At 48.8% G+C, this 23,229-nt stretch overlaps 1 protein-coding gene across 6 annotated transcripts in view; it reads right to left on the reverse strand.

The window, feature by feature from the left end:
- PHACTR4 (phosphatase and actin regulator 4) overlaps positions 1-23,229 on the reverse strand; it is a 70,347-nt gene that overhangs the window by 4,888 nt on the left and 42,230 nt on the right. For 4 of the 6 annotated variants that reach the window (XM_067311689.1, XM_067311690.1, XM_067311691.1 and 1 more), the window contains 8 exons: positions 10,813-10,989; positions 10,299-10,379; positions 6,937-7,101; positions 6,445-6,804; positions 2,504-3,083; positions 1,715-1,938; positions 1,101-1,251; positions 403-458 (listed from right to left, as the gene is read on the reverse strand). In XM_067311689.1, coding sequence (XP_067167790.1) covers positions 403-458; positions 1,101-1,251; positions 1,715-1,938; positions 2,504-3,083; positions 6,445-6,804; positions 6,937-7,101; positions 10,299-10,379; positions 10,813-10,989 — 1,794 coding nt within the window. Of the gene's footprint in view, positions 1-402; positions 459-1,100; positions 1,252-1,714; positions 1,939-2,503; positions 3,084-6,444; positions 6,805-6,936; positions 7,102-10,298; positions 10,380-10,812; positions 10,990-19,347; positions 19,482-23,229 lie in introns of those variants that run through there. The other 2 variants (XM_013944695.2, XM_013944697.2) reach the window with 1 other exon arrangement.

Raw genomic sequence — 23,229 nt, forward strand, 5'->3', positions numbered from 1 at the left:
TCCAGTCCAAACAAAAATACCTTTAATAGTCCTTGCTGTATAACTTCAGAGCAGGGTCTTAACCAGGCTCTAGTGTTCACATACTTTCCCCTGAAGTGTCAGACAGGGACAGGTAGTACTTCTATATGATGCTTTGGACTATATTTCTTGGTACTCTTTCTCTACCTGAGAACTCAGAAGCAAAGCCAGCCCCTGCTACAGTCTGATCTTATCCACAGCCAGTTTCCGATGGCAACAAAGCGCTAGGAAATTCAGTGGAACTGCTTTACTACAATGATATAATCAAAGCACAAACCACCACCACTGCTCTTTTGAGCACCTGGGGTAAAATATTAAACTGGAAACAAGGCATCAGCTATTTTGTTTTAATACTTAGGACCAATAAAAAAAAGCATTACTCACGTTGAAGTATGTTCCTCTGCTCCAGTTCTTCTGCTGTCGGTCTTTGACTCAGTCGCCTAAAGAGGAGCAGGACAAGCGTGTTATGTTTGAGCCGGTAGGTAGGGGATGGGTAGGGGATAGGTAGGGGGATGAAGAACAACTGCCTGGTTTGAGTGCACTGGAGAACTGTCTCCACACTCCTCATTCACCAGTCAAGATTACTGCTGCTCTGTTTTGGACTCTCCTCCACTCAAACAGCCATTCACCCACAGGCAAGGTCAGCCTTGCCATGGTCTCTCAACAGCTTAGGGGCAACTTCTGAGGGAACTCGAGCAGACAGCAGAGCCCAGGCTTTCCACCACCCCAGCTTAATCCACCACCTAATGCACTGGGACTCAGGCTGCATCTCTCCACATCTGTATTTACAGCAATAATGTACCTGCAAGTCCTTTGAGATTTTTCTCTCCCAGTCCATTTAAGGTCTGGGAACAGAGGCCTGCCATGGGATATTGCTCAACTTCAGGAAAAAACTTCCAGCCTTTATAACCAAGGGGGAAGAGCAACACTGAGCCTTTGTTTCCCACAGCCCTGATCCAGCAGCATGGCCCAGCCACTTGTCATGCTCCAACATAGGCTGCTCAGATGAGGCAACAGCTTTGTCCAATCCACCCTCAGATTGTGCCAGTGGCTCAAACAAAATCCTCCTCTGTTCTTTGTACCTGATCAATGTCGTCCCGATCTGTTGCCGAATTTCATTCCACTCCTCCTTGCTCTTCCGAGGGAAGACAATCTTTTCCTCGTGCGGGGCAGTTGCGTTCCCCAGTTTCATAGCCAGCGTGTCTTTCCTCTTCACTTTGTTAGCCAGCGTGCCTGTGGGGAGGAAGAGCAATGGGATGCGACTGAAGACTGCAGTGCCCAAGCATAGCGGTATAAGCCACAGGCGCCCTGCAGTCCTGCTCCCCCAGCACTTGCTTTCTAAGTGAAGCACTGCAGCTCCTGAGCTAGCAGGAGCTAGTCACCACAGCAAGAGCTAGAGCTCCTCTGCGATGCCCACATGCTCGGCTAACGCCATCCCACCTGAAGGATGCGATGGCACAGGCTATTGCAGGAGCCATCCGAAACAAAGAGGAGTTGGGGGTCTATCTCATCAGAGATACAGGTTTGGCTGCTAGAGCTTTTGCAAAAGTAGCAAAAGAGGACATGAGGTACATCACAAAACCAAGAGCCAGCTGCTTTGAAGAGCCATGTGAGCTAGCTCTTTGATCCAGATCTCAATACAGCCAGGCACAAGTTCAGCAAAGAAAAAAAGCCAGCTGCAATGTCAAGGCCTTACTGTTATGGCTTTCATCTTCTTCCTCATCCTCATCATCCTTGTACAGGATGGGCCCCTCTGAGTCAGAGTCGCTCATCCCTTCATCTCCCTCCTGCTCCTCTGGGAGGGCCTGGGGTACCAGCTTTGGGATGACTGTGACAGATGGCACATCTCCAATATACACACGAGGGCCCGAACTCTGCTCCTCCTCCTGGTCATCTTCTTCCTCTTCCTCATCGTCTGGACTAACGAGAAGCACATTATTAGATCTCTCCTCCCAAAGGAGGAGGATGCTTTCTGGCTGAGGCAGTGCTGGGGCGGGTTGTTTGCAGAATCAAGCAGCCCTCTCACCACCCCACTGTGGGACCTTCAGGTTCAATTACGTTCTAATACAAGGCAGTCCTTTTCCCACTTCTGTTTTGCAAAAATGAAAGGTTAAGGAGGCCATGAATGGATGAAATTCAGGACCTCATTTTGTCTTAGTGCAACTAAAGACAGGCCTAGATTCCTGGTATTGGCTTGTATTAGTACTCTGGAGCATGTTTACTGTTATAAGCAGTAAAATCCCAGAACCAGGGTTAATGTCATGGGGAAGATGCACTGGGCCCTTAAGAGACTGATGCACAGATTCAGCAGACAAGCAAAATGATTTCTAGGCTGTGGTAACAAACAGCATAAAAAATAGCCCTGTCCATAGCCCTTTAGACCATCAGAGCCTTACCCTGATAAGCAAGAGCAACACCAAAACGTCAGAGCCCAGTGTGACCCACACTGCTGCTAAACGCCACCACACACGCAGCAGGTACTCACACTTTCAGCATCTCGATGGTGACCGGCAGGGATCTCGTCCGGCCCAGGGTGCCGTTGTCGTCTCCAAAGCCATCGTTCTCAAACAGCAGCGAGTGAGCCCTGTGCGAGCCCTCGGCAGGCGGCGTGACAGGCAGGGGACTGGCCAGAGCCTGCTGGATCCGGATGTGCAAGGGGATTTGGGGCAGCCGAGGCAGCACGTGAGGTTCGCCAAACCCTTGCTCTGCCGCCCTCTTCGTGGCTTCCAGGGACCTGAAGTCTTCAGGCGGAGGAGGAGTCTCTTTGGGCAGGTCCAGGGAGCGTGGAGGGTCCAAGGCAGGGGTGGAGGCAGGCAAGGGGATGCGCGGAGGCTCAGGCGGTATGTGCGTGGGCAGCGGCGGCGAAGGCGAGGGTGGCGGGTAAGCAGGGGCCACGTGCACTGGCATCAGGGCAGGGCGGTTGGTCGTCACTGTCCTCTCGCTCGGGGGCTTGGAAGCGAGAGCTGACTCTGAGCTGTGGTTAGGAATGGGGCCTCTCTTGGGTGGGAGGGGAGGAGAAGGCTTAGACAAGCCTGCACCACTATTCATTGCTTGAGAAAGTTCAGCTGAAACAAAAAAGAGCAACTACAATTAGCAGTGGCTTCACCCTTCAGTGTGGAAAAAGCATGGCAAAGTACTCGAGACCAAGCAATCTCAGCTGCTCTTCCACTAGAGCAAGGTGCCAGAAATAACCAGGTTGCCAACTTCTAGTTTGTCCTTTCGGCAGCAAAGGTAAGGCTCAGGAGAGCAGCCAGAAACAAGCAGGCTGGGAGAGGTCTGTGCATCCTGCTGCTTTGGAGGAAGGAACAGCACCAGCCCTCGAATGACAGCAGATGGAGCTCGTCCAGATCAGCGTGCTGCCGTAGCCAGGGAATGCAGGTATGTAGGGCACTTTATGGCTGTATTTACAGCATCAGTCTGCAAAGGAATCCGAGACATCCAGGCACCCCAGACTTCAGCTGTGCTAACAGCTCCCTTGCACATCAAAAGAAACTTTTGGGGAAGTCTCAGCTGAGGGCAAAAGTCAGTGGAACCGCAAGCAGCAGTGTGCTCTCCCCCTTTCTGTTCATCTGCCTAAGAAAACCTTGCTGCTAGCAGCTCCTGCCTAAGGATGAGGTTTTGCTCTACTCCCTGTGCACTCTGTTCCTTAAGCCCCGTACAAGCTTACCTGCAGCTACAAAAAAAAAGCTCTTCCAAATCCACGTAAGAGCTTTGAGTTGGAAAGGGAAACACAGGGACCATGTCATAGTAAGGAAAACTTCTGCAATAAGCAATCCTACCCCTTGCTCCTAGGGAAGAAGCTGCACCAGTGAAGACTGCTCTTGCTTCAAAGGTTTATAGCCTTTAATATTCATATATTGATGGCTTCTTAGGCTCAAAAAGTCATTTTCCCCTGCTTAAAGGGGGTCAAATTTATCGCACATCTCATACGGATCAGGTTACGGTCCCGGGGTTGTGGCCCCCAGCACGGAGCCAGGAGGAGACTCTGCTATCAGGCACCACAAGAGGGTGCTGCAAGCGGGGAGCGTTTCGCCAAGATAAGGCTGCATAACCGGAGAGAGGTGGGCGCATTTTTGGGATGTTTGGCATTTTCAGACTTTCCCCTTATAGGTTAAGGGTTAGATTGTGCAAAACACCGAGTGCTCTCAGCTCCCATCATCGTCAGCACAGAGGGTTTTCAATATCTTCTCGGCAGCGCTCAAAGCCTGGCGGGACCAGGCTCAGAGTCACCTTTGGGTACTGATAGACCAATTTGAAAAGGAACCAAGTAGTTGGCAGAAGGAACAGGAGACAGAAGGGTTAGGTGCTGTTCAAAGCATCCTCCTGAGCCAGCCCGTCTCCCTTCGGTGCGATAAAGTCTCAGCGCACCGAGTGGCCCAACCTCTTGTGACCTGCCACCGCAGCAAAACATGTTGCTCTAACACAGGCTACATTAACTACAGCTCCCAAAATCTGTCAGCAGCACTGAGCACCAGGGCTGCCGCCGAGCTCATGGCCATCAGAAGAGCACCGTTTGCCCTGCTTGTTTTTTCAAGGGGCTGCAGATTAAATATCCGTTCCCCCAAAGCAAACGTTTCCCGAGCCTTGCCTGCTCAGAGGTGACATCTAAGACACTGGCAATGTAGGAGCCCAGGGCAGAGAACTGGTGCAGAGGCAGAAGGCACCGTCACATTTGCCTCACCATGTGCCAGTACATGGAATATAGGTAAAAGAGCATATAGAGAGGCATACAGGTCATTTCAGCATCAGTGCTTTACTGCAGGTCCGTGGAGAGCTCCCGAAGCCAATTTCACTGCTGCCATTTATCCACACCACAAAACAAGGCTTGCACAGCAGTGACGGCATGCGTGCCGCAGTCACAGCTCCGTCATGCCGAGGACGCGCAGCCCTGCGGAGAGCTGCAAAGCCTCTCTCTGCATCTGCATTCTCATCCAGGAGACAAAAGAGGGGCCGGCTGCTCTGCTCTCCTCCCCTCCACACCCCGACAGCCGCAGGTGCACCAAGCCCAGCCCTGCATCACTGGAGACGGAGGCAGGCTGGCTCTGAAGGCAGCTTTGATGGATTGCTGTCTTCAGCCACATTTTTTATTCTGCAAGCACCTCCTGCAATTAGCACTGGGGCATTTCAAATACCATCTGTGATGTGTGCAAGCAGCTTAAAGAAAACAAGAAAGTATTTCATCGGGTGCTCAGGCATGGTCAGACTAATCAAGCTGGTCTGGCATACAGGAGCGTTTAATACCATATCAAGGTCACTTGCAAAACCTGCTCGAGCACAGAGAAGCCCCACACAGAACAGAGTGATGCAGCTCATACCGAAAGCAGTGGCCCTGGCTACTTCAGACTGTAACTTGCACCCGAGCCGAGCTTCCCCCGCTGCCTCCCAAACCACACCTGTCTAACACCTCCAGTTTCTGTGATAACAGTACAGACATCTCCCATTGATCTTCCCAGGAACCTCCCTCCTAGTCTGTACTAGCCTCTGCTAATCCAATCCACAGATAAGCAGGAGGTCTGTGAAATATGAACAGGCCATCAACTAGATTCGAGTCATTTGTCTCGCTCACTCAAGCGTCTTGCATCTTTAAGGCCTCTGAGAACCTTAAATAGAGCAGGAACTCAATTCAGCTTTAAGAAACCCTCCCAGGCTCTTTGCCTTAGAAAAGTTACAGTCAAAAAACCTAAATGTCTTATTTCTAAGTGGGAAGAATCAGCTCAAATTATGCTTTATTCCATTTATCCATGGGACAAGAATTAAGGCAGCTTATGAGATCAGTACAGCAGTACCCTGACCACCTTAGAGAAGGTGCCTGAATATGAACCAGGGAAGTCTTAATTATCCCTGCCAGCTCCAGGCCTCTCTGCTCTAAGTGGAAACCTCACAGCCCAGCAATGACAGCCATCACGGAGGTTAGTTGTTGTGATGTGAGGGTGGTTTTTTTCTCCCCGCCTTCTAAAACCAGCTGAAAGTATCAATCTCACTGACCATAGCCCAGTGAGGCAAAAATCTCAATACACCATCCATCAATCCAGGTTGTCGACAGCTGAATTCCAGCCCTCAGTGAAACATTCAAAGACATCATCTTAAAACTGACAGAAACGCCTTCCCGTCTCCTTGCACCACTCCTGTCCCTGCCGAAAGCGGCCAGGCACTCCCTCCTGTAGGCAGTTGTTGGAAACACGCACATTTGACAGATTGGATGGCTTAATGGCAGAACACTCCCGTAATTACATTGTCCTCAGCACACGGCTGTCCTGGCTAAACACTGGCGGATCTTTTGAGTCCAAACTGGACCGTTTTCATGACAGGTTGTCAGACTACATCATACTAAAAATCTCCCCTTACAAGCAGGAGAGAATCTCACAGCGAGGGCTCCAGAACATCCCAAGACACAACCGAAAGCAGCTTCAGCAGGCAGGCACTTACCTATGACTGAGTTGCTATTTCTGTTCACAGGCTTGGGTGGTGGGATGGGAGGCTGTTTGGCAGGAGCAGTGCTGGTTGTACTCGTGGGAGCAGTAGTGTTGGCATTGGCAAGAGCAGGGGGCAGAGTCCTGGGGGCCGGGGAAGGGGCAGCTGTGGAATTGACTGTCTTTGCTGCCGCGGGGGCTGTGGTGGAGGACGCAGTTCTCCCAGTATTGCTGGCAGGGGCAGGATCTTTCACCTGCGCTTCGTTTGCCTCCTGAGAAGTGGAGGGAGGTCTTTTTGGAGGAAGCAGAGGCTGTCTAGGGACATGCGGCTCCTGAAGTGGCTCCGATTCTGCACCAGGATGGCTGCTGGATGAGCCTGCAAAAGCAAAGACAGCTGAGTTTAATAGACTGGAGGGCCCAGAGAGGGGATGGAAAAGTCAGAAGAAAAATCAAAGCTGGTCCTGCAAGAACATGAAGCAACTGATTGTGCAAACATCTGGATTCTTACCCTGTCTTTTCTTTGGTTCCTCAGCTGGAACAGGCTTCCTGAGGCTTGGCGGCTTTGTGGCCTCTTCCTCTTGGCTGGTCCGATCGCAAACCCCAGGACCACCGATAGGGACTGTGTGGCCATTCTTCAGTGCAGGTGGGTTGAGCTTCTCTGGTTCTTCACCATCTGCAAGGGGATGGGAAGGGAGAGAAGCAAAAAGAAAACAGTCAGAAGGCACAAGACAGAGGACACATGGCTGAGCAGCCTGAACTGCCATCAGTCCATACCAATTTCTCTTTGGCTTGTGAAACAACTGGTCTTCAGTCTACCTTCTGCAGAGGAGAGCACAGCAACATCAACTCTAGCTTAAGCTGAGTGCTCGATTTCATTATCAAGATGCAAAATAGTACAGTGCTGTATCCCATCAAGTTTTTTTTTCCCCCTTCAGCAGCCTCTTAACCTACCATCTACATTTAAAAACTGTAAAACTAGTATGTCCAATGCTATGCCACAGGCCCAAAAAGCTGTAATCACAGTTAAGCAAGAAGCAGATTGCTCCAGCCACTTCCATATCCACTCACTGTAAGAGTATACACATATCCTCCACCACAATACAAAATCCAGCACTGGCCAAGGAATCTACTGAACATGCAACAATAGATTTTAACAGTCTTGCAATGAATTAGTGCATTTCTATTTCCCTTCTGTTTCTGCCCTGCATTTGGCACAAAGATCACCAGTCTACCCAAAACATCCCAGAGTGGGGAGGAGGCATTTCCTCACTTTTACCTTTGTTTTGATCAGATGTAACCATACCTCTCCAGAATCTGTCGTACTTCATCTCAACTATTTCTGCCCTTGTGGATTCTAGTGTTAAGTTTCCCAAACTTTAGAAGAAAGACCTCTCTTTTCCCAAAGAGAACTCTTTTCAGCCCTGCTATGTCATGCTTTTGAGAGCATTTAAAGCCCTAGTCACAATGAGGAAAAACTCGCCCATTCTCTACCTCCTTAATTGCCTTGACAGGACAAACTGTGTTATTTGTAGAGTCAGCATTAGCATCCACTCTAACAGTGCAACGCACATTTTGACTGTTTGGTTTCAGGCTCCAAGGAGACTTTAGTAGATATATCACCAGTCTGATTAAAAACCCTTGGCATTTTCATCAGCCTACCACCTCTCAGCCAATTCTAATACACAGCATCATGGGTCTCCCAAGCATCAGAGCCTAGCACTTTTTGTTGCTCTGATTTTTGATGACTTATTCTGTTGCCCCCTTTCTCCCACCCCATCCCCCCAGCAAAGATCTTCCCTCACCTTCCCCAACTTGGTGTTATTCAGAAGCCAAAAGCAGAGGTGCCACACTGAAAGCTCCCTCTGCTTTCACTTCTGCAAAACTTGTGCTGGTTCCGGAGAGGAGATGGAAGAGCGCTCTGCGTCACTTAATTAGCTGCCCTTCCCTGAAAGGCAGGATGCAAAGACAGCAACAGGAGGGAATTTCCTCCCCAGCCAAGGCTGAAACTCAAGAGCTGAGTTGGAGCTTTTTATGGCAACAGCAATTGCCTCTGGCTAGCTGAAGTCTTCAGCAAGGGAGACAGAAACAGTACGCTCCAGCTTTTCGTAGCCATTCAGCCCTCATAGGCCCTTCTCTGGCACAGCCCAAGCACGATGCTCCTGCTGGCCTTCTCACTCGAGACCACTTTCCCCCAGACTTCAATTCCAGTGACCTCCTTCAAGGTCAAGACAGTCCAATGTGACCTTCCTCACTTACAACACACCCAACACAACCTGCCTGTTGCCAGCCCAGACAGCAGCAGATAGGTGACCACCTCTCCCAACCGTGCTGGGTTTGAAAACCTCCACTACCCTTCTTTCCTCCTTCCTCACTTGTCTCAAAGGATTTCTGGCATTTTTTTCCCCCTAAGAACTTGCCTAAGAAAATTAACTGGCCTTGGAAGTGCAGATTTTAGAATTACAAGCAAATACAATAACCTACCACCACCGTCTTGTGACAGCTCAAGTGTCTTAAAATCATAGAAGCAAGGGATTAAGATAATGCAATTTCTAATCTAACCCTCCTGACAATACTGATTGCTCCCTCGTACCATGGGTTTGCACTTTGTCCAGATTATAACCATCTTCTGTTTCCTAAGCCAGATCAGATGACTTCAACCAGAAAGTAATTCCACCTCCTAGCCACACTTCTGTTACACCCTTGCATTTGGAAGACTCCTCTGTCATCTCTAGCTGGAAGTTTGTTACACAAAGCCTTTGATCCCTCTTTCACAGTTTCATCCTGTGACCTCATGCACCTTTCTACCACAGTGAATTCCTCCTTCGGCCCAGCATTTACACCCTCAGGTAATTGTAGATGGCTTTCATTACACCATAGCTGCAAACAACCACGCGAGACTTTTCCTCTGTTTTGCTTTCAGTGGTTTGGTCTGAAAACCACTTTTGCACCTCCACTTTTTCCTCTTCCACTTCGTCTACATTTTTCTTAGAAGAACAAACCCTGAAGTTTGCCATTATGTTATGGCTGCCTCTGCAATACGTCACTGAGGTGCAAATATACACTGCTGTAAGCCAAAGACCATGCCGCCATCAAAACAGGCGGCCTGCTCTCCCACCACACTTTCCAGCTCCCTCCCTTGTACTAACATTACCCAACATGCAGCCAAATCAAGCCAGGTGACAAACTGAAAACTTATGGTGGCAGGGTGGACCCAATTCACCAGAGACACCATGGATGACAGAAAGCAGGAGGGGACTTCTCTGACAGCAGGGTGCTTTGATAAACTTACAGCAAACTGACCCCATACCATGAAGCAACTCTCATCTCTAACACCTGCAGGAAATTCCCCTACCCAGGCAGCTCAAAAACCATCAATTGGTTTCTTTTTCCAAGCCTAAGGCCTCAACACCTGGATGCCAAGGCCAGAGCCTCCCCTGCTAAGGTTAGGGTGCAATCTGAAGTGTGATCAGAACAAGCCAGAGACTGCGAGTGTGACAAAGCAGCTTAGGAGGACAGGAGAAGGCAGCTAGACTGGGACAGGTACAAGAGGGACAGGACAGAAGTGACACGCACAACGCCCCTTCCCTCCCTGCTGGCAGCAGGCAGGAAGATGTGCAGACAGGCACTGCATTTCCTCAGGAACATCTCTGTAGGTGAGCAGGCTGCCTTCCAGCCAGGGGCAAAAGCCAGACAAGGGAGCATATCAAAAAGGGCAAGACAAGTTGAGAGGAACAACATTAGCAGAGAGCCTTTAAATTTCTCCCGAAGAAGAACGGCTGCAAGGCAGGAAGGGAAGAGAGGGAACACGTCGGAGGCAGATAGCTACACAGAACACAGATAGGTGGAGGATAAGTTGATTTGCAGACTCACCCTGCTCAGGGTCTTCCAACAGAACCCCTCTTTTTACCAGCTCCTCTCTTGGCTTTCGCATAGAAATCTTTCGTTCTAAAACTGATATTAAATTAAAAAAAAAGCACTCAGAAAACAGGGTAAGCTAGAGGTTCAAGAAGAATAGTTTTTAAAGGCATCAGTCCTTGGGAGAAATAAAAGGGCTTCAAATTTCTCTTTTGCATGGATTAAGAGGAGGGAGGAGGGACTGCACATTCAGGCCTGTGCTTCACACTAGATGGGTGATCAGGAGCAAACCCTCCCTCCCCACAGCTGCTTGGGGAGGTTCCCTCCGAGAAAGGAATGCTGCTTCTCTGAAAGGACATCTCCATGGCAAGGTGTTTCTGGTGAGATCACAGGTGCCAGTCCACCACCAGCAAAGTCGCATTTGGTTCTTAAGCATTCAGGCTTGTGGCAAGCCATTCTCATTAGTCACACGGCTAATTGCAGATTTCCCAAATGGAGGAAGGGACTCCCGCCCAGCCCATGCCTTTACCTTCCGAAGTCTCCTTAAATTTGTCGCTGCTTTTCTTTTTCCTCCACTTCCAAGGCTTGAAGATCTTGCCAAAGCTCGAAAACTTGCTTTTCCTCTTTGTAGGGGGTGTCGTGTCACCAGTTTCCAGGACGTCCACCCCCATGCCAGCATCCGTCGGCGGGTGATCCGCTTCTTCAGCTGCACAGAAAAGAATATGCAAGTTACCCCTGTGCTGCAGAGGATGGCTGCCGTCTCCCACCAGGACGCCCCAGCGCGCTGCGGAACAGGGACGCGTGTTCATGCAAAGAACGTAGCGAGACTCCATGCCTTCGCGTCACCAGGCAGCAGTTCGCATTCGCTTGGGGAGAGGAGAGTGGCGTTTGCAATGTTAACAGTGCAAAGGGTAACTGATAAAAAGAGGCTTCCTAATGAAACAAGGATTAGTTCAGAATGGCAGTGCTATAGCTTTGCCAAAGGAACACAAACCACTTTGTGGCCGATTCGCATCCTCAGTTGGAAGCAACTGTGCTAGACGCAAGCAATTACACGAATACAAATACCTTCCAGACAGCCGAACGGCGGATTTCCATGACTGTCTACACGCGCTGAAATTACCAGCCCCATTACAACAGCTGTATGGGCTAGAACTAAGCCACACTGATTTTTCCCTCTATAAATACGGCCAGCAGCGCTGGCCAAGAGCAACAACGACACAGGAAAGCAACACAATACAGGCCTGTGCTCCACCTACTGTACTAGAAGTCTCTGGAGAACAGCAGAAGGACACAGAGGAGGGAAGGGATGCAGGAAAAAACCCGTCTGACTTAACTTCAACAAAGAAGCTCATAAAGAAACAATATGTTAAGCAGAACTAGAACACGAAACATTAAGCTGGTGACCGTCAATTCTCTCTGGCTTGCCTAGCGCCGTCATTTGCTGGGTATTTGATAAAACATAAGGGAACACTTACAATCAGCAGAATCCAGCAATGCCTGCAAAAAAATTGGAGCGTGCACACAACCTAAGGTGAAGTCAGCTGGTGGCCTGCCTCATGGTCTTAATTTACAGACCCAGAGTCCCTTGGCTTCAGCACTGCATAAGACAGGACTACCCAAGGTCCATCGCCGAACTCCAGGAAAACGCTCAATATTGAGAGGAGAGCCCCGAGGCTTTCCACAGACCTGCGATGTAGTTGTGCCAAACGCTACATACCTCAGGCTGAGGTGCTGCCTTGAAAATTGCACTGTGCATCTTGCTTTTGAGCCTCTAGGTCAAATGTTTCAGAGTTTGCAAGCCTTCTGGGATCACAAAAGACCTTTCGGTCTCAAACGAGCCCATATGACGTGCCAGCAGAAAAGACAATACCCCCCAGGCCACACAGCAAGTTCTGCCAAGAATCCCATCTCCCGGGGCTAAAAGATTGGAAAAGGAGTTTTATGGAAACACCATTTTGCACAACAAGAAGTTAATAACATATCTATGCAATCAAGCAAATATCCACCAAGGATATAGATGCGGATGTGAAAAAGCAGATTCCCATCAATGTGCAGAAGCTCAGATTCGGAATGGGGAAAGACAAAAAAGGAAAAACCCTGTTGCTGACTTTTGCAGGAGCTCTCCCTGAAAGCCTGTAGCGTTTCCTAGTGTGAGATTTCAGCCCCCAGCAGCCTCGGGCAAGCGGGCTGCTCCTGTGCACACTGCACAGGCAGACCCCAATTTCTCCGTCTGAGCGGAAATGAGATGGAGGATCACTGACCAGGAGAGAAGAGCAACAGAGAACATGTTAGCAATGCAAGGGAAACCAGAGGGTATTTAGCAAGAGGATCCAGATCACACGGGGGAAGTGCAGTCTTTAAATGATGGGGGAAGAGAAGAACCTGGCCAGGACTTAAGTTTCTGGAGAGGCTGCAGCAGCAAGGAAATGCTCTGACTGCTGTGCTAGCTAGTAGGAAAAAAAAAGTATTTTCAAAGCAGACATTGTGGCCATTTCAGACTTTACCTACAATGCACGACCGTCCCAGGTCTGCAAACCTGTCTCATCTTGCTCCCTGGACTGCACAGATTTCACGCAGTAACAGTTGGGGGGGCTGGGTTTTTTTTAATCAGCCCCCTAACAGAAAGCTGAGTTCACTCAGAACCAGTGAAAAGCTGATGCCAGTCAAGATTTATTTGTAAAAGGAAGATCATTCAGCACCTGAGCTACTTCTTCAAAACCTGGCTTCCCAACAAGAGAGATGTTTGGTGGAAGGTAGCACACAAGATGTCAGTACTAATTTGTGATTTTCTGCTGGAAAGGGGCGGGGGGGAGGAATGGCATTTCAAGCTCTCAGAAACCCGAGATGAATTGTCTAGATGTTTAGAAGTTTCTTCAGAGGCTAGAACATTAGCCCTGGAGTTGTACATGTAATTTTAAAAAGCAGTATTCACTTTGTTCAGTAGAGCGTTCCCAAAGTTTACCGGGCAGGCAACACCGCTTGCCAGGCACAAGCTGCGGACTGAATTTGGAACCCAAGTGCCACCAAAAAGGTGTTTCTGAGCCTACGTTGAGTGATCCTCACCCTCGCAAAGAGCAGTAACAGCACTGAAGGTGGTTGTACCAAGCTTGTCTCATATACATCCCTTGTTTGAATTGCTCTAAGGAATGTGACTTATGTGCTGTCGGCCACCCCAGGTTTCAGAGTGCTGCACTAAGCAAAATAAGTTATTAAAAGAAAACTCAACCATCAGGTCCACGGATTAGTGAATGGAGACTTCCGCAAGCTGGGGTTTCTCCACTTCCAATTAGCAGGAGAAGTGCAAGCACTTCCCTCCCACAGCCAGCTCGGGAGAAAGAACGGGCATGAAAGGATGAACCGAAACTGCGAGAGACACTTGATATCCCCAGCCCAGGAGCAGCTAAAAAAGCAGGAAGGGGTTGGGGGAAGTCCAGATGCAATTTTATTCCATGGGGTAGAATTTTTCTCCAGCTTCCACAGTCCAGGCCCGGATGTGGAATCAAATACCATCTCAGGGCAGAGCGCTTCACACCAGCTACCTGAGCGCCCTTAACTCCAAATATCACACAGGTTAACACCAAAGCCAGGTTTCACTACAACGTTCCACAACGATATCTAATAACTCAGTTCTTGCTTCTCTGCCATGCCACTCTGTCAGCAGCGCTATTGCAACTGTTTGTAGGTTCGTACTGTGAATCAAATCTTGTCCAACATGAAAAAATCTTCCATTTTTGCTGTTTTAAAAATCAGTTCTTTTTCTAAAAACAACCATTCAGGAGGGGGAGAAAAATTTCATCTAGCACTTCCTAGCATAAAACCACAGTCCAAACCATTTTCACCATCTCTTTTGCTTTGGGTAGAATAAAAACTCATTGCATTTTACTAAACAGTGTGAACATCCCCCTGACAACGCCAGCCCACGAGGTGAGACCAACGCCGTGAAAGCAATTTCCTTCCTCTTGCCACCTTCATATGAAAATGGGTTTCATTCTGTCCAGCTCTGCAGCCCTGCCTACTTCCAGGAGAGTTCAATGCCGTGATCTCCTCCGCAGCACTCTTCCTTTCACCATCCATAATTACCATGCGGACACAGACATTTAAAATAGCCTGTTATGATCCAATTATAAATTACATTTACTGCTAATGAGCAGGTGGATCAGCAGCTATAGGTGTGTTCTAAAGCGATCTGTATTTTAAGCAACCTCATCGTTCAGTGACCACATTCGGTAGTGCGTGCACTCCCTCGGAAGAGGGCCTCTCGATCACAGCCCATTTTCAGCTCAAATTTCCCCAAAGAACAGTGCAGAGAGGACATTTCCAACCCAAACTGCCTTCACTGCCAAGGGCGACTTGACAAGGTGGCTCCTCGGCGCCTCTCCTTGTTCTGCTCTGTAAGGTACAGGAGGTCCTTAAGCTGTTTTGCAATGCAAGGCAGAAAGTCCCTCCTTACCCGAGTCATGGGCTGGGAAACTGTGCTGAGAAACCACAGCACAGTGCTCTGGGAAAGAAACGGGGGGGAAAAAAAAAGAGGACCCAGATTTTAAGAGAACCATGAGAAGGGTTAGGAAGCCAATATCCTAGCCTTGCTGAGGCCCCGGCACTGACACTGCTTACCTGCATGTCCAAGAGACCAACCTTGCCTTCACTGCTGGCTCCCAGGCTGGACAGCCAATTTAAAGTTCAGGGAAAAGGTTAAATGAGGTCACACTGGCATGGGTGAACCCAGCAGAGTCCTCATTAGAAGGTCAGAGCTTTCAACTAAGCAGGTCTGCCATGCGTCCACCCATGCCAAAGAATGACCTTGTTTAACCGTTCTGCAAAAGCTGCGTGGACGCTCACATTTCGGAAAAGTGACCCAAGAACAGGGAAAGTCACATAAAGCCCACCGTGACACCAGCAAGCTGCGCTCAGCTTAACACACTGCTCTAACAGAGCCCAGATTCGGGAAAAACTCCCAAGTAAAGGGTCTCCAGTGACCCGAGCGCATTGCCCTAGGCAGGGGCCAGCATTTCGCCCCGAGGGGACAGCTTGGGCACCGTTCCTGCCGTGCCTCCGCAGACGTGTCCTCCCGCACGCAGCCAGGCGCAGGAAGGAGTCACTGAAAACGGGCTGCCGCCTCCCAGCCGGAGCCTGCTGCTGTTTCCGATCTTCTCGCTGAAGCACTTCCTGTGCCCTGATCCTATTCCATCAAAACGAGCAGGTGAACTGGAGCTGTTTAAACAGCAGTTCTGTGCTAACCCAAAATGTTTAGACTGAAATAGTCTAGGGAACCGTCACAAAATTGGCACAGCCGGGAGACGCAAGAAGGCAGAAAGCTCCAGCAGTGCCAAGCAGCTAGGGACACAGATCTCCTGTCAGTATGGACCGGATCCAAGAGAGGCTGCCTGGCCAGCTGGTCTTTCAAAGACCAGCTCTTGCTACAGACTGTTACCAACATTTACGCCCATCTTGCAGTTAAAATGCAGACGGAAAAAAGCTTTTCACCAACTGCACCTCGTGTTAGGTGCAAACTGTTGTGCAAGAACCTGGGTGGTGTTTAGCTACCGCATGTTTTCTTCCAGAGAACAGAAACCATCCCAGCAGGAGAAGCCAGCTTCGGGAGAAGATGGAGACTTGCATTTGCTCTCTGAGCTCGTCACACAGTCAGCAAGCTTTCCCCAGAGCTTTTGTGGAGCTTGGTGGAGCCGTTTCTGTGAAAGGTGGAAAGGCTTTCGCTTCCACCACCATGGAGAAAGTCAGCTCTTAGTGGACAAGACAGCAGAACCAAGAGCGGAGTCAAAAACACCGCACTTGCTCTGCACATGGGACACCACCAACAGCAAGCACCTATCTAGCTGAACTTTAGGAAACACCAGCATATAAGTACAATGGTCTAATGGTCACGCCACAGCCCAAGGGAGGAAGAAGCCAGCACATGAGCAAATACAGCAGACCTCAGAGATCAAGCCCCTCCGTAGCCTTTTGCACAGCAGCGTACAGCCAGCTCGCTACCAGCTTAGTAAAAGGCACAGCAGAGATTTCAGGTGCAAACATGAATAAACAAAGCCTTTACTCCATTAGAGATCTAGATCAGATGGCTAGACCTCTTACATATAGCATTAAAAACAATGAAAATTAAAGCCAAGCTGCATCTAATGTAGATCTCTGCATGGCCGTAAGAAATTACTTCTGGTGAATTTAAGTCATTTTAACTCAGGCCACACACCAAAAGCCAGTATGGCTATGGAGAAAGGGTTTTTTGTTTGTTTTGAACTGGCACACCATCACATAAGCGGAAAATCACTTCGAGATCCAAGTTAGAGATCCTAACAAAGCAAGACTGAAGGATGTGGAAACAAACAAAACCAAAAAAAAAAAATCAAGGAATTGCATCTCAGGTGCTGACAATTCATATTATATTCCTAAATGCCTGGGAAGGAAATTATTAATTTCCAGTGTTCCTGAAGAAAACGACACCATCCTTCAATAAGGCTGTAGGGTCGGTCAGCCCCAGGCCAGGACCGCAGACCACGGGTGGTAGGAAAAAGACAGAGGGCATGGTGTTTTCCCTGCCCATCCTGCAGGTATTTGAAAGGTGCTGGAGCAGAGGAAGAACGGACGCATCTCACCACTGCCTGCGCTACAGCAAGGTCTTTGCCCTAGTCCATTTTGGAGCTGCGGGATCTGTTAGAGTCCACCTTCATTAACAGATATCCTTGCAAAGGAAATGAGAAAGCAGCAGGATTTTGCTTTGTAACAGGACTCGCGTAGTGTGTAAATCTTCTGGTCCACAACCTTACTATCTGCAAACTACAGCTCACCCAGAACCTGACTCATGTCTTATTTGTGGTATTTACTACAAGATTTCCAAAAATTACTAGAGTTTCAGTTTACAAGGAGCTCACAGGGCATTTCTGTCTCAAAGTCATGGCCTCAGGGCCCACAGACTGACAGAACTGGAGTGGTGAAACTATGCTAGAGTAAAAGACAACATAAATGCTGAGCTGAGAGCTAAAGGCACTTGCAGAAATTAGGCACTTCAATGCCAAGGCGGCAACCCCCAAAACTTCTGCCTAATTACCCCTATTTTCCTCAAGTTACAGATGCACCTGAAGTTTTGCTGTCACCCAGGCCTGGAGACGCACCGGGAGCTTTTGCTGAGAACGCTCATTATACGCCTGACTAATATTACTATACCTTCAAAGGATGTTTTGCAGTATAGTCTGAACCTAAGGCTATAGCGAGACCAACCGCCTTGCAAAATTGAGCCCGTGTGGGATCCTCATTGGCTAACGCCGTGGGATTGCAACGAATACTGCCGTTGCCAAAACAGTGTTATGCCCAGGCCGGAGAATAATTCAGCTCCCTCGTCTCTGGTTTTGTTGTGCCAGGCTGAGTAGCTAAGAACCAAAAGAAAAAAAAAAAGCTTTCAAGCAAGCAGCTACAACTCAAAAAGCAAACAAAGAATCTGTTGATGGAAATGCTGTTAGGGTTAAAGTATCAAAAAAGCACTTTAGGGTAAATGTTTCTAGCTTCCTATAATAGCTTTAAAAACTCCATGTGCATTTCCTGAATGGTCCAGGGAAGACGTGAATCCTGACCCGACAGCAGTAACAGACTGTGGTCACGAAGCTGGCTCTCACAGTCCCAGCCCTTGGCTTCCTTGTCTTTTGTACGTTTCTAATCACCATGATCTTCATGAGACTTGTTTACAACAGCATCCTGCCAAAGTTAATGTAAGAACCACCTCCGCAAATTCAATTTATTCAGTAGAAACCATGCATGCTGTACCATGAGAGAAGACAACGGATAGCAAGTGACCAGTTGCAGGAACACCAGGTCTGCCGGCTTCCAGCTGGAGGCAAAGGACACCAAGTGATCCCATCTCCCACTCCCTCGAAAATTACAAACATCTCTGGCACTTGATGAGAGAAACAGCCCAAGATTGTACAGATCTGCCTTCCAACACCTCATATATCCAAGGAGAAGATGCTATTTATCTCCATTGATGGTACAAAGACGACTGAAGTTTTACTTCTCCCTTCCACTCTCTTGACACCGCTTATTTTTAGCGGCTCTTGAACAAAACCAGCTAGAGCGAAACTGGGGGTGGGGAAGAAAGTCACTAGTTTAAGCTAAGCCTAGCAAAATACTTGGTAGGTTCAAAGTTATAAAAGTGAGAAAGAACGAAAGAGTAATCTGCACCACGGGGAGCTCCCCATGTGCAAGCATCAAGTGTTTCTGTAAAAATCAGATAATTCCACTTTACAGATGAGAGGTAGTAAGAACCTCAACCCAGACATCTGACAGCAAGTCAGCATGAGATGCAAGGAAACAGCACCCAGCCTAAAGTCTCCTCTTCTAGTTAGCACCCCAATCCCACAGCTCAGAACAGGACCTAAGACAGAGTCCTGGAGAACTGGAAATGACACTGAACTACAATGCTCTGGAAGTAGTTCGACTTCCAGAACTTAAAACAAGGGTATTTGCTGCAGCCAGCCAGTTACTCAGGGTGTCTCAGCACTCTCCCTCTCCATCAAGTCACAGCACCTAAAATTCAAGCCCAGCGGTGTCTTGCAGAATAGAGATAGAAAACAAGCAAAAAGATGACTGCCAAGCCCTTCCTCCCCTCTCAAACTACTGTAGCTGCCCCAGGAAGCTGGGGGGCATCACGCACAAGGAGGCAATTCGGGGCAGCTTTAGTACAGGAAGACTGTCAAGGGGTGAATCCTAGTCTAGGCAGGTGAATTTAGCGCGGTCTGAGCGCTTGGTAAAGCTAGCGTCCCTGGAAGGAGCACGCAAGATCAGAGGCTGACCCCAACGAACGCAGCCCGGAGCCCGTCCGAAGATCAGCAGAACATGTTGCACAGCGATTGCATGTGACACGACTAAGAGAAAGGCAGGAAACGGCGTTATTTCTCTTGGAGGCTCTTCCCAGCCCAGCAGCCTCCCCGGGCGCCCGAGCCCGACGCAGGTTACACAAGCCGAGCATTCCTGTCTCCAGACTCCTCCGGTCCACCTGCAGCCCTGCCCCGCCGCAGCCCCGGGAGCTCCTCCATCGCCCTTGCCCTCCATTACTCACCAAAAGCAGCTGGATTGACCGGTCTCGAGAAGTGTGGCTGCCCCATTAGATCCTTTTCTAAGCAGCTCTCCGGGGGGGAGGGAAAAAAAAGAGTCTATCCTGAGAGAGTACTTTAAGTCTTCTAAAATGATAAATCCATGCCTCAGACCGGGAAAGGATCCAGAGCCTCGCGAACGAGGCGGCTGCCAAACCTCCGGCAGCGGCACGGGTGTCCGTCGGTCCAGCGCAGGTCCTGCTCTCCCCGTACCCCAGGGCCAGGCACTTGATTCTCATAAATAAGCTCCCGTGCCAGCTCCCTCGGAGCAGGAATGCCTGTCATTCCAGTGCGCGCGCGGCCCAGGGCCCGAGCTCAGGAAGGGGAGGAGACAGCCCGCCACGCTCCAGCCCCTTCGCCGCCTAATCCAAAGCGCCAACACCCCTCGCGCCAAGCCAGAACGCAGAAGAGCCGCGAGGAAGTGGAGAGGGAGACCCACGGGTTTTGTCAAAAAACACAGCCTCAAGAAACCCCATGCACAAATGCACACGGCAGTTTCACTTCCCAAACAGGACCAAGGCGTAATAGTGTACGTGAGCCTGCAAAATACAAACCAAAAGGGTCAGGAATGATAAAGCACTGTGTTCTTTAAGTACTGTGGGTGCTGCAGCATCCAGAGATTAAAAGGAATTTCAAAAAGAGTGCCTAAGCTGATAAACACCTAGCCAGATGTATAACAGAAATAGGATTTAATAAAAGAAATCTTCACTAAAGGTACCAGGAAGAAGGGGCAGGGAGCATATTCTTTAATTTCAATTTAACAAAGGAAAATAAAACTCATTCATGTACCCTAAAGTCCTTATCTTGATGTTCAGGGTTACAAATATCCCTCTCCATATTTGCATCGCAACAAGAAAGGTCTCCAGAGTTTAAATATAGCCACTTGCATTCTTTCGTTTTCCACCCAAATTTGTGTTACGACATCAGTGACCTACAGATCCCTCCAAGCCGCCCTACACTATACCACGGAGCAACGGGAAGCTCTTCAAGCATTCAGAAGTTAATCTTAACTCGAGGGAAATGGAAATGATTTTTGAAGACACACAGGAATTCCCTGCAGCCTCACAGGAGCGACCGAGCAGCCATCGGAGCCCGCCTGACACTCAGTTGTGCTCTCCCCACTCCGGGAAGGGCTGTAGGAGCAGCCGGGTCCCAAAGGCTCCACGATTTGCTGGAGCCCGAGGTCCCCGTCTCTGTCAGGGCAGCAGCTGTGTTACTTTAGCATCCCCGAATACGTCAGACAACCAGGCAGAATTCAAGACTAACTCACTGCTGCAACAGTCTCCATAGTATAAAGCTTCTATTCTGGGAAAGGAGAAAATCCAGGATTGTTAATTAGATCGTTCCCAGCTGTACCAGCGCTGTGTTGCACATTAAGTCGTAACACAACCCAAATGAACACCCGCTTCTGGAGCAACTGAGATCACCATTCACAACTGCACGCGGCAGTGGGAGGTCGCTTTGTGGCCGATATACACCTGGGAAAAAGGAAGAGGGTAGTTTTGAAACCTAATAAAACCCCACCTAAACTTGCAAATACACCTGGAAGATGTTGCCACTCTCAGTTCCTCCACTAACATACTAGACATGCCAGATGACAGCTTGCCAAATCCGCTTCTCCCCTTTGAAACCCAACTGTAAAAACACGGAAGGAAGCGTGTCTCCCGCTGCACCTTCTCTACCTGCAGAAGCACCGTGCTTCTCGTCAACCCCGGCCGGCTGGGCAGAGGACCACCATTGCCACCAACAGCTCCAGCACGACACCCCGAACAGGTGGAAGAGCAATGGGTCAGCAGACACGCGGGGGCGGTGGAGAGGACTGCTCTCTCCTCCCTCCCATGCACGTTCCTGAAAACATGGCTCTTCGCACCCTCCCACCACCGCACACATCTGCTCGCGAGAGTGCCGCAGCCTGCGTTGCGTCTGGTCAGCCACAGCAGTTGGTCTTCGAAGGACTCTTGATTTCCATTGAGGGCAATTAAAGTCCTGATTCACAGGACCTACCTCATTTTAGACTCTTTGCTTTGAAACAAAGAAAAAGCTATGTTAAAGCCACTTAAATACACTGCCACTTGGCAGAGACCTACAAAGTTCGGAGAGTCTTCTTTAAGTCAGTAAACCAGTTGTCCAGCTTGGAAGGTGGTCTGGAAAAAATATCCCTGCATCTGGGAGCCCTGCAGAACACTAAACACTTGATCTAGACTTGCCTAACTTTCACAGACATTAAAACTATTGCATTTTACACGGCATTTGCTGGGAATTTAGAATGCACAAAGCTATGCTGCAGAACAGATGACATATGGAAGACTTAAACCAGAGCAGCACGATCACGTGTTTGAGCCTTGTTCCTGTGTTAGTAAAACATGAAACACATTAGCTTGTTTCAGTGAAAGAGGTTTGAACTAATGCATTTAAATTCACAGCGGTCGCAAGCCAAGAGCATGCACAAGGACTGGTGCTCAGGCTCCAGTGCTGCACAGTATCATCTCACTAGACTGAAAAGACAATCATGCAATAAGGTAATTCCACATTTTTCTATATCATTGATCAGGCTTTATCACAAAGAATTCCAACAAAACTATCTGGCACAGAGACTTATATTAAAGTTTGTACTGGAAGCATTAATATTTGCTTATCAAATGCAGCACTATGCTGCTCCAAGAGCTGCAAATTCGTCCTTCAAATTGCAACTGGGTTTGGACTTCACAGCTGGGGGGAAAAGCCAGGACAAAGCAACCTGCCCAAGTTCCCTGCCAGAAGCACATGCAGAGCCCAGACCACCGATGCTCCGGATTTCGCACCGTCTCCTAAGGGTGCTTTAGCTTTACCAGCAGCAGTCAGGGGGCAAAACCCCACCCCCAGTCAATGGCATATCCAGAAAAGGAAAATTCACATTTCAATGAGGACAAGTAACAAATGCCCCAAATTCCCAGAATAATGCAGAAGGGCCATCTGAGGTAACCTCCCAGCTGCCTAACCATCAGAAAAACACATTTATAGCAGTGCCCTTACTCCCCAGGGACAGGTGAAGACCATTATGAGAAGGAAGAGCTCACAATGAAGAACAGCTTTCTACAGGAAAGCAAGAAGATATGGTCTTAATAATCCCTTGTACAACATTTGCCTCTGAAAATTTAGCAATAAATTCCATTTACATAAAACTTGACAGGATTTCAGGAGACTCAGATGGCTAAAACAAGACAGGAACAAGACAGGTTATGCACAACGCCCAAGAAGTGGGGTACATAGCACACATGGAAAGCTTTCCTTTGAAGTTTCATTCCCTCTCCATCCAGACCAGCATCCCATTAAGGACCTGGCATTCCAATATTAATAGTCTGGTTATATACACTGTAAAAGAAACTCCTCTGGATTGTTTTACTTTAAATCTAATGAAACCCATAATGAGCACAAATATTAGCTCCTCTAATAAAGACACTGTGGTTCACATTTCAGTTCACACTAACATGAAACACAGCATTCATCTGCAGTGACTCAGACATTTGTGTTCCATGATTCAGCCACAGGAACATTAAAAGAGACCATCCCGTCCACGCAAGACCGAGCTGCCTATTCATAACCAGCGATACTGGGCGTTTTCCTTTAGTGCCCGTCAGCACTACCATCAACCTTAGTTACGGGAAGTTTAAGGCCTTCCTTGATGGAGATGCACCCACTTGAAATGTTAATACAGGACCATGGTACCAGGAGGGTTGCAAGGGAGAAAACGCAGCAGCAACACTACTCTGGACAAGTTTCACCACAGTTTGTTCATCAGTGATCCTCAGCAGCTTTGGCACAACAGGGAGAACATGTAGACATGACCCTTGGATACCTCCAAAGGCCAC

This window comes from Apteryx mantelli, chromosome 27 (genome assembly GCF_036417845.1).
Source record: "Apteryx mantelli isolate bAptMan1 chromosome 27, bAptMan1.hap1, whole genome shotgun sequence".
In the NCBI taxonomy this organism is placed as follows: domain Eukaryota; kingdom Metazoa; phylum Chordata; class Aves; order Apterygiformes; family Apterygidae; genus Apteryx; species Apteryx mantelli.